The sequence below is a fragment of the Pinus tabuliformis genome, chromosome Q, assembly GCF_031772625.1.
Source record: "Pinus tabuliformis cultivar Carrire ecotype Pingquan chromosome Q, CPIR1, whole genome shotgun sequence".
Classification (NCBI taxonomy): domain Eukaryota; kingdom Viridiplantae; phylum Streptophyta; class Pinopsida; order Pinales; family Pinaceae; genus Pinus; species Pinus tabuliformis.
The window spans coordinates 1,026,527,730-1,026,539,822 of NC_142296.1; the positions used below are offsets into that span (position 1 = coordinate 1,026,527,730).

At 39.2% G+C, this 12,093-nt stretch overlaps 1 protein-coding gene across 1 annotated transcript in view; it reads right to left on the reverse strand.

Annotated features, from left to right (window-relative positions):
- Positions 1 to 12,093, reverse strand: part of LOC149222992 (squalene monooxygenase SE1-like) — a 132,075-nt gene that overhangs the window by 95,007 nt on the left and 24,975 nt on the right. The window contains exons 2-3 of the mRNA XM_089385703.1: positions 1,350 to 1,461; positions 795 to 969 (exon numbers count right to left, since the gene is read on the reverse strand). Of these exons, the coding sequence (XP_089241829.1) occupies positions 795 to 969; positions 1,350 to 1,461 (287 nt within the window). The remainder of the gene's footprint in view (positions 1 to 794; positions 970 to 1,349; positions 1,462 to 12,093) is intronic.

A 12,093-nucleotide genomic window follows, 5' to 3' on the forward strand; every position in this document is an offset into this window, starting at 1 on the left:
TATGTAGAATTTCAGATACTCAGCTTGTCAGCAATGATGGAAATGTAATACATAAGAAAAGGAGAAGTATTATCAGTGTCATTACTGTCAGGATGGTAGATGAATACCCACATTTTGAAATCATACCAGGTCTGTCCGTAACAGCTCATGTTGGAAAGAATTGGGAATATGAACTATGCAGCTGCCTTTTGGGTATAGCCAAGGCATTGTAACTTAATATGAAGTAATAAATATTAAAAACTCCTTTGTTTCTGTTAAAGAATTGTTAGTTCTTGGAATGGTCACTTGGTTAAGTAGCTTAATGCCAGAATATATTAATCCTTGTGTGTTTATGAGGTATGTACTTAAGCTAGTCAATATCTCTGTTTAAACTAGTCAACAGCTCTGTTGGGAGCATGACAGATATATGAAACATACACACATTATTATACATATATATACACAGCAATATTTTAATTTTTTACCTTAGAAAATCCATAGCATTAAAGGAATCAGTCGAGATAATTTAAGAAACCATGTAAGCATATTCTCTATATACTACTCAGACTCTCTTCGCCATATGTCACAATAAATATGGCACCCTCGATATAGAATCTATATAAAACAATTAGAAAACTTGATGGTAGGAGAAAACAATTACCAACATAGTTATCAATATACAATGGGATTGAATCCTTGACACATATTATGCAAACTACAGCAAATTTTAAAAATTGCTTTTGATCAAATAATTTAAAAAATGCAACTGTGTTTTCTTCATAATAAACAAAATAGACAGAAAGCACGAAGCGTACGTAGGCAGTGAAGCAGCCTTTTCCCGCATGCGCTGGATGAAACGCCCGTTGTGGAAACTCCTTCCCGCTACATTCGCATGGTGGTTATCTAATGGATATGCCACTTTGGTGTCTTTTCCTTCCTTGAATAAAGCATACCCTATTATATGCTGAGCATCAATTCCTTCCACACAATCTGTATATGAGCGATACATATATGTTAAGAGTATATAGGAAATGCCAGTCAAAGCCCTCTTATTCCTAATCAATACAGCTCAAATAGAAAGTTTTGAATTAACACAAGCTTTAGAAACTTCTAATCACTGGAAAATAATAAATACATGCTGTGTGGCAAAGAACATTTTATACAGACATAAACACAATCTTGTTCAATTTCCTTTTGTTCATGCAGAATCAATTCCCTTGTAATAATTTTTCTTCAAGAATGCCCAATCTGTTAGAAAGTGACTTAAAAGAGAAGATAAAAGGATCCTCTTGCACAGACAATGAACTGTATCCCAAATAAAAAGGTTGAGTAATCATACATTATATCAAGTATGCAACCAAAACACTTACCTTGAAGTCCCAGTTCAATCAATTTCAAGTATCCACCTGGCTGTAACAGTTCCCCTACAATCCTATCAGGCTCGCTCAGGTCTCTCTCAATTACATGAATACGTCTTCCATCCTGCATTGATTGGTAGAAAAACAAGAAAAGTAACTTAGGATTCAATAATGCGCCTCCTCAACTGATTCTCCCCTCCCATGCATGAATGTTTATTTTCACATTTTCCTTTACTAAAGACAAGTGAATTTTGCATCTTCTCACATTCCCAAATTTATTTTTATTTAATATAAAGTGTGCATACAATTCATAAGCAAATCCTTTCCCTAGGGCCTGAATACACTATCAACATTGAAACAACTCATGGGTGTAAACGTTGGCCATATGCTGAAAATATATTTATCAGAAAAGGCATGCTCACTGCATCCATATTTTTTTCACAAATAGAATTTCTCTGTCTGTGTATATTATTTATTGCAAATTTTTTCTTCAAGGATCCCGTAATTGATGTTCTAAGAAAGGTTAACATAACATCAATTAACGCAAGACCCCAGTTGATATTATGTGATATTATCTCTTCTCCCCAGTGTTTCAGGTTTCAGGCTCACTCACCTTCCATAGTATTTTGTCAGCTTGGAAGGCTGTTGCAGGTCTGGTCCATTGGCATTGGTAGGGCAGTAGGGAAGGTTAGGATCTAGCCTGTTCTCCTATTTGGAGGTGGAGAGTTCAAGGTTCTTTTGTTGCAAAGATGCCTTGTTTTCAAATTCGCAAGCAAGAAGGGCATTTCTCTTGGGATGATATGAAGGATTCTTCTACTTGCTCCTAAAAGGATTCGCATGTTTTCACTCAGGAGGATGGCCTTGTTTCCCCTGATCATATGATCATACTTACATTATGGAGTTGAGGGTACTTATTCCTGACTGTGGGTTATTGAAAATGAATATTGGGATGCTTGGATAATTTTGGAGGGATTCGGGGTGGAGCTTTGGGTGAACGATCTTCCAGTATGATTCTTGTCATCTGTATTTACTATTTAGTGCTTCATCAAAGATATTGTTTATCACTAGTTATCTGTGAAGGTGGGTCTCCACTAATTTAAAGCACAAATAAGTACACCAGCCTAGATCCATCTGAACTCTGGATCTACCAAGTGCTGGGAGGGATCAAATCTCTTTTCACTCTAAACGAGCTTTTCATGTCAAGGGATTTGATCCCTCTCGGCACTTGGTAGAAAGAAAGTTAAGATGGATCTAGGCTGGTATTATATAAATTTCACGTCTTTATATATAAAAGTATTTTCATTTTTCATTTTATTAAAACCTTGATTGAATATCTATGTAATATTCACATAATATTTTTAGCAGTAGTGAGAGTAGAAGGTTTAGATATATCTCAAAAGTATAACATTTTTTTCTTTTAGATTTAATTAAAAAAATGTTATAAAATTAAATTAAAATAAAATATTTATAAAATGTTTTGATTGTAAAATGAGTTATGATTTTGGGCATGTGGTATTGTTAAGCCATGATATTGGCCCATGGTATTGTAACAAAGTCTATTTACAAGTTAATAATATCCATGGTAAAGAGAGGGTGAATATCCATGGTTAAAAATATGGTTATATTGTAAATTTATTGCAAGTATAAGTTTTTATGTGCTTATTAATTAACTTTAAATGTGGTTATAAAATCATTATTAATCTCTGCCAAGGCAAAGCCAGTTGACCATTATTAGTTTAGAATTGACCAATGCAACTTATAATGTTTAACTTTGAAAAATAAATATTATTTAAAAAACTATTTTTGAAACATTTGATTGGACCATAACTTAAAAGTCTTATTGTAGCATTTGCATAGGATAACGTCATGTCGATAACTACATTGTTGATTTTAGGTAGTATCAGATGTGCTCTAGCCATAAAATTTGATGGCGAGGCTCAGGCACATGAGATCTCCAAGACCCAGAAATGTTTGGAGAAATTCCACCCAGATGAAGAGATATTAAAATAATTAATATTTTTAATGGATTCCTAAGTCTAAACTTAGGAAAATAAAAATATTAATGTGTATTAATATAAAATGGGTGAGAAAGTTTGAAGTGACGAGGATCAAGCCAGTTCTAATCTTAGCCGTTGATTAGGGACTTAATTTCGGCCGTTCAATTGTCAACAGGAAAAGTATAAGAGGAGGCTTGAGGGTCAATTGGAGACACACCAAGTGAGATTAGTCAATTTGATTTTCTGGGGCGAGGTTTGCTGAGGAAATCGAGTTAGTGATCAGAGTTGCAGCGAGGGGCAGTTTAGCAAGGGATTTTCATCTGAGGTTGAAGAATACATAGCATAGAGGCAACGCAGTGCCGGAGAAACAGCGCAGGCCCTAGAAGTGTTGACGCAGAGGCAGCAGGAGCTGATACAGAGGACGCATAAGGTCGTAGAGGATGACGCAAAAGCCGTAGAGGCTGACGCAGGCAGTGCAGAGGGCCGTAGAGGATGACGCTGGGCTTCAGAGGCAGCACTGGGGAGATTCTGTGGAACAAACTGAAAGCAGAACAGCCGGGAGAGGGTGACGCAGTTCTAGAGCAGTGCTTGGAGCAGCGTTCACTGTCCAGCACAAGGAACAATTAGATTCGCTGTGGGGTTTGATCATCTGGTTACTGATTTGCCGGAATATCTGTCTCCGGATAGAGGTACTACTGTCGAGGATATTCTCTGTTGGGTGAGCCATTTTTGGCACCCTAGTTGTATTCACGAATCTGCTTAATAGTAAAACCCTCATATCTGCTGCAACGGTTTTCCCGCATTGGATTTTTCTGGGGACGACTTTCCAAAAATAAGAGTGTCTCTTGTGTTATTGTCTCAGTTTATTTCGGTGCATAATTTGTATATTTGTGAGGGTTGCAATAGTGTTTACTTCGATGTTTATGCAATTAAATAACTTGTTAATGTAAAGAACAAGTAGGAGATTGTAAACCAGTGATTGCAGTAGGGGTTTCTAATGTGTTAGATTCAGGAATTTTCACATGGTATCAGAGCGATTGCAGATCAAAGGCGACTGAAGACACCAACCGAGAAATATGAGAATTTGTAGCAAAGAAGCAGTTGTCCTAAGAGATAGCATTGTTCCAAAGCTGAATAGGAAATAGGAGTGACGTAGTGCAGAGAGTGTGATGCAGAGGCTCACGCAGTGCCTGCGTCAGCATTCTGAGATGAGAAAGGAAGACGCAGTAGCTAGGAGGAGCCCACGTAGTAGCTGCGTCAGCCATTAGGGTCAAAGTAGAGGCAGAGAAGGGAAGATCAGGCTCATGCAAAGCCACGTCATCTTTCTGAGCCAAGAAGGATTGACACAGTTGGCCCGGAGGAGTAGATTTAGCCCTCGCAGAGATTGCACAGAGCCTGAAGACCTCAGATTCTTCGAGTTGTCAGGGCTAAGGGAGTTGTGTAGATTTTGATTTGTGGAGTTGGTGGGATGCTGTTTCGGTCAATACAAAATAGTATCTAAGGAAACTGAACCAAGGTAGAGGGAAGAACTACCTCGACAGATTTCTAGCCAAGAAATCTAGATCCGGGTTTCAGCGGCAAAGGAGGATTGGAGAGGAGTGATTCAACAATTGGCGGAAGGATTTCTAAGAGGGAAATCAGGACTCAGAGGGAGTTTAGAGAAGAGGAGCAGAGATGGCAGTGAACGGATTGAGAGATAGGACAGATTGGACAGGGCTTCCAATTTTGTCATCTGGAAGTCCAGGATCCTGGAAATCCTGGATAAACATCGCATCAAGGACTATGCCTTGAAAACGGTTGTTGTTCCAGTTGACCCTAATGTAAATGAGAAGTATGAGGAAGCCGAGGCGAAGGTGAAATGCATGATTCTAGATGAGATCAAGGATCATGTCATACCACATATTGCTAAGAAAAACACAGTAAGGGAGATGTGGCAGACGCTGACCACCTTATACTAGGGCTCTTTCGTGCAACGGAAGATGTTATTAGAGAATTAGTTGAGGTCATATCAAATGCAGAAAGGAGAGGAGATAGATCCGTTCCTTCTCAGATTGCAAGGAATTCGCGACCAGCTTACTTCCGTGGGGTCTACACCGGATCCAGAGTTCATGGTCAAGACTGCCCTAAATGTAGTCTTCGAGGAGTGGGAGACATTTGTCCAAAGCACTTTGGGCAGCGCGACTCTCCCCCGTTGGGAGGAGATGTGGGCAGCTCTTCGACAGGAAGAGCTCAGGAGATTGACTAAGACAGGGAGTAACGGTAAGGGATTTCGAATCGAGAAAGAGGAGGAGGAGGATGCAGCTCTCGCATCAGTAGGATAGCAGGGAGTTCAGAAGAGGAAGAAGAAAGACATCTCCAAGGTCAAGTGCTTCAACTGTGGGGAGCTAGGCAATTATGCCTCTCAATGCCCTAGGAAGAAAGGCAAGGGAGAAGCTTTCGACTCAAAGGTTGCTCCAGCAAAGGCGGAGAAGGATGTCGAAATTGATGATGATTGTGCCATGAGTGCTCATGCACCTCTAGAGAAGAGGTGGGGAGGCATAGAGTTGTAGTTGAGAGGACTACATGCAAGGGCAGGATCCTTGAGGTGCCCAAATTCTTGGATCACATACAGCTACAGGAGCCCTTAACGACAATAGCATGATGACAGGTGTCGAGTGGAGCAAGGTGTGATGGAGCAACAATGGCAGAGCTAGAGTGCCAGGTAGCACAACGGAAGTTGCAGCAGTGCAAGAGGCATAGAGGTGGTTGCAGTAGCACAGTGGCAGTAGAAAGAGCATAGGATAGCAGCGGAGTTAGCTTCAGCATCACGAGGCTTCCAGACTGACTCGGATGTCTCAGTTACTTCTCGGTAACTAAGTTGCTGTGCAGCAGTTAGTAGTGGCAGTGTTATGGGTAGCATGATGCAGCATGTTGAGAGGGAGATGCAGTACAGATGTAGCAGTGGCAGTGTTATGGGTAGCATGATGCAGCATGTTGAGAGGGAGATGCAGTACAGATGTAGCAGTGGCAGTGGAAGTGTCATGGGCAGCAGTACAAGAAGCAACAATGCAGTAGATGTGGGGAAGTAGGCCAAGCATCAGCACAGAGGGCCGATGCAGAGGATCAGTGTGATGCTTCTATGGTGAGGCATTACTAGAGCACATTCCTCACTAAGAGGGAATGTTGATTTTGGGTAGCATCGGATGTGCTCTAGCCATAAAATTTGGTGGAGAGGCTAAGGCACATGAGATCTCCAAGACCTAGAAATCGTTTGGAGAAATTCCACCTAGATGAAGAGATATTAAAATAATTAATATTTTTAATGGGTTCCTAAGTCTAAACTTAGAAAAATAAAAATATTAATGTGTATTAATGTAAAATGGGTGAGAAAGTTCTAAGTGACGAGGATCAAGCCATTTCTAATCTTAACCATTGATTAGGGACTTAATCTCGACCGTTGAATCGTCAATAAGAAATGTATAAGAGGAGGCTTGAGGGTCAGTTGGAGACACACCAAGTGAGATCAGTCAATTTGATTTTCTGGGGCGAGGTTTGCTGAGGAAATCGAGTTAGTGATCAGAGTTGCAGCAAGCGGCAGTTCAACAAGGAATTTTCATCTAAGGTTGAAGAATACATAGAAAAGAGGCAAGGCAGTGTCGGAGATACAGCGCAAGCCCTAGAAGGGCTAACGCAGAGGACGCAGAAGGCCGTAGAGGCTGACGTAGAAGCCGTAGAGGCTGACACAAAAGTTGTAGAGGCTGACGCAGCCAGTGCAGAGGGTCGTAGAGGCTGACGTTGGGCTTCAGAGGCAGCGTTGGGGAGATTCTGTGGGACAGACTGAAAACAGATTAGCCGTAAGAGGGTGACGCAGTTCCTAAAGGGTGACACAGTTCCATAGCAGTGCTTGGAGCAACTTTCGCTATCCAGCACAAGGAACAGTCAAATTTGCTATGGGGTTTGATCATATGGTTACTGATTTGCCGAAATATCTATCTCCGAAAAGAGGTACTACTTCCGAGGATATTCTCTATTGGGTGAGCCATTTCTGGCACCCTAGTTGTATTCACGAATTTGCTTAATAATAAAACCCTCATATTTGCTACACTAGTTTTCCCACATTGGGTTTTTCCAGGGATGATTGTCCAAAAATAACGGTGTCCCTTGTGTTATTGTCTCAGTTTATTTCAGTACATGATTTGTATATTTGTGAAGGCTACAATAGTGTTTATTTTGATGTTTATGCAATTAAATAACTTGTTAATATAAAGAACAAGCAGAAGATTGTAATCCAGTAATTGTAGTAGGGGTTTCTGATGTGTTAGATTTAGGAATTTTCACATGCATCACAAATTTTATGCCATAATTTATGGATATGGTTCCAATATTCATGCATGATTTATAGACTTTTATGAAGTGATTCTTCAATTCAAAAATAAAATCCTTGAAAATAGCTCATATTCAAGTAAATAACATATTTACCATCAATTACTTCCCACCATAATTCAAGTATTTACATTAAAAAATGGATAGAAATAACATATACATAAATATAAATTCAAAATATTGAGCAAACATTTGAAAATGTTGACATACATGCGTACTTACTTACACTACAGCTACACATCTCCCCTATACTGGGTTGTAGAGCACCTATTGGCGCAATAAGATGATTTTATTAATGTCCAACGAATGACCACAAAAGTAGGTCAATGGGACTGAAATGTTAAAATTTTGATGTTCTATGTTGTAACAATCACTTATTACAAAACTTATTTATGTTGCAATATTAAATAAGCAATTGTAGATAGAACATAAATCAAATGCACAATAGAAGACAACTAAGAATACAATAAGACACCGAGAATTTAGGTCTAATGACCAAGGCAAAACTCACAAGGGGAAAACCCAACCAGATTCTTCTTCTATTAGAAATCAATCGTTCAACAGAGATACAGAGTACAACAAGAGATCAAAAGAATGAGTAAGTTCACCCAAATTTGAACAAGTTGTAGCATGAAGATCACTAGTAGCAACAACAGATGCGCACACTGAATCAACCTTCCCTTTAACTGAATCAACACCGAAACATTGAAGCACCGAATCAACCTTGGCTCACCAAGTTTTGATCTTACTCTCCAAGTCTCTCTCTCTCAATCTTCTTCAACTCTCTCCAACTCTTTCTCAAGTTCGAATTCTTCTTTCATAACGCACGATTAGTGAGGGGAGAAAGAATGAGGCACATATATATAGGAGGAGCAATGAATTCATGCCATAAAGGAGGAGTAACTCGCATGCCAAGAGGAGTGTAACTCATGCCCATTTAGAAAATGTAACGCATGCCATTAAGGAGGTACGCATCTTTATAACTTACGCTTTTAAGAGAGAGTATAACATATGCATTGAAGAGTGCATAAGAGGAAATTGGAATCTTATATGACATGCTTTTATTGGGTGTAAGAGATTGTAAGAGAATCTTTTATGATGTGCTTTAATGAGAGTTTAAGAGGAATATGCCAGGTCAATAATGAGAGTGTAAGAGAACATTATTGAGAGTCATGAATTTCCTTTTAATAATAATATAATAGTATCACAAGAATAATAATCATAATATTGATGATTAAGTCGAAATTGAACTATTAGGATTAATTGACGATCAAAAGGGATTTTCCATTAACAATGCTTGATTCCCAATTGATGCAAGGTGATTTACCATCTTGAGACTTTATATTTTTAAATTTTTTATTTTTAGACTTTCTATTTTTAGAATTCATTTTTTAGACTTTCTAATTTTAGACTTCCTATTTTTAGATATTATATTTTTAGACTTTCTATTTTTAGAAATTCATCCCCGCGCTGCCAAATTTTCAACACTCCCTCTCAACTAGGGAGGAATTTCTTGCTGCAACAAAAGATCTTTGCTTTCTTTGCTCATCTTTGTTCATCTCTGCTTTGTATCATCTGGAACAATGATGTCTCAAGCTAATGAAGAAGGATTATCATAGGGGAGCTCCGGCTACCACCCTATATCCACTGACAATAGGGGAGATTAATCTATCACCCTATATTCAATTGGGGGGATTGCCACTTGCTAACATATGAGAAGGATCTCGCACAACCAAGTCTCATCTTTGCTTGGGGGGATAACCCACTTGACAAGGATCTCACACAACCAAGTCTCATCTTTACTTGGGGGGATAACCCACTTGTCAAGGATCTCGTACAACAAAGTCACATCTATGCTTGGGGGGATAACCCACTTTTTAAGGATCTTGCACAACCAAATCACATCCTTGCTTTGGGGGATAACCCACTTTTCAAGGATCTTGCACAACCAAGTCTCATCTTTGCTTGGGGGGGTCCATTTGTCAACACATGACAAGGATCTTGCACAACCAAGTCTCATCTTTTCCTGGGGGATCCACTTGTTAACACATGAAAAGGATCTCGCACAACCAAGGTTCATCATGCATGACCACCCTCTCTGGTAAGGGTCACATCCATCAGTCCAAGCTGCTCTCTGAAAACCAAGAACTTCCCTTTCGGCAAAGGCTTGGTAAGTATGTCAGTTATTTGATCATCAATCACAATATGGTGGAGCCTCACTGCTCCTCTCTGCACCACATCCCGAATATAGTGATATTTGATCCCAATGTGCTTGGACTTGTCATAGAACATGGAATTTTTTGCAAATTGAATCCCACCTTATTGTCATATTATATTACTCTCATATCTAGCACATGCCCAAACAACTCTCCAAAGAGCTTTCTCAGCCATACTGCCTCACAACTAGCCATGCTAGTAGCAATGTACTCGGATTCAATCGTGTTAAGGGCTACAGAGCTGTAGCACCTTAGTGACATTGCCACTGGCACTAAGGGAGGTTTCCCTGTCAGATCTCTTCGAGAGGATTGGGAGGGGAGGTCCACTCATCTGAGGTTATGGAGGTGTGGTAGTAGAGATGGAAACCCTGATAGGATGCAGGATGATGCCTATGGACTCAGTCTTAGACCTTGATATCCAAGGGTGTATAGGGGCATGCAGCAGTGTGCAGAGGAGCACAGAGGTGTGCAGTGGTGCGTAGCGGTGTGTAGGGTTGCACCATGGTGTAGGAGAGGTTCACATCACAGTGCATTTCCTCATAAAGTGACAGACACATCATTACAGGAGGGATACTAGTTGATTCGAGAATGATTTGTCTTATTTGGGTGCATAATATAGGAGCCCAAGCTTGCATTTATATTTTTCGAATACCCCTTTAATATGTAGTAGTTTCTCGCTCATCGAGGTTGGGACTTTCAAGAGTTCTTCGCTTTAGATGAAGCATTTAATGCTTGAGGAACTGGGTGATGGTTAATGACGGGGGTAGAACTCATGTTAGGCTTTTGTCCACGCACTAAACAATGTCCCAGCCATCTTTTGCATTTTGCATTTTCTTTCATTGTGGACTTATATTCTTTTAACTTTCTTTTAGTTGCATCAACCTCTGGCGACAATTTTTTAGACCCTGACTCAAGGATGTGGATGAAGGGTGCCAATCCTAAAAACCAATGATTAATCCCCCAAAGAATGGAAATGGATAACAAGGAGACATGGAAAGTGGTAAGCATGGATTACCTTGGACACACTATATCAATTAGTGCTTCCCCAATAGTGCCCTTACTAAACCCTAAGGTCTCAGAGAAGGTCCCACTGGGGTAGAATCAAAGACCAACCTCCTAGGTGATGTGTGGGAATAAGAAGATAATCGATCTTGGTCAATCACCCAGTTTGCCCCACGACCCATATTAGTATGCCCATAACATTAAATGAAAGCACATGATTGCAAGAATGTTTAAAGTACCTACCGATAAATGACCCACCTTGTTTCAAGAAGAAATGCTAGATGGGAGAGAGATCTGATTGGAGCAATAAGTGGAGAAATCTGGCATAGTTTTATGTGTTGATCATCATAGGTTTGCTAGATGGCTAGCAATCCAAAGGGGATAAAAATCTTCTCCTAGGGGTTAACCACTTTTTGGTATGTAATAGGAACTTACAAGAAGAAGTGTATACAGAGAAGCCTAAACGATTTGCAATTGAAGGAAAAGAAAATTTAATATGTAAGTTGGTGAAGGCCTTGTATAGATTAAAACAAGCTCCTCCAACATGGTATGGAAATATTATTAAGTGTCTTAAATAAATAAAAAATCAAGATAAGTGACCCTAATCCTAACTTGAATATTAAAGAACAAGGTGAAGAAAGTATCATTATTGTTGTACATGTTGATGACTTAATAATTATAGGTAGGAGTGATGACTTTATTCAGAAATAAAACAAAACAAAAGACTGATTCTTTGCAAATCATTTGATATCACTGACTTAGGATTGTTGCATTATTGTTCAGGCACTGAAATTTTGCCACAGCCATACAAGATTTTCATCTTACAAGAATTGTTGGAAAAGTTTAGAATGGAAGATTGTAATTCCATCAAAATACCAATGGAGGTAAACTTAAATATTTTTAAAGATGATGAATGTATAGTAGTGAATAAATTGCTTTATTGTTAACTTGTAGGGGGTTAATTTATCTTACCACAACTAGACCATACTTAACTTTTGTAGTTGGAATGTTATCAAAGTTTTTAAATAGTCACGGGGAGACATATTGGAATGCAGCAAAGAGTGTACTTAGATATATCAGAGGTAGCTCACAAATTGGTATTGTACTGGAGAAAAATGATAACTTCGTGTCAAAATATTTTTCAGATTCAAACTAGGAAGGTGATTTAGATGAAAGGAA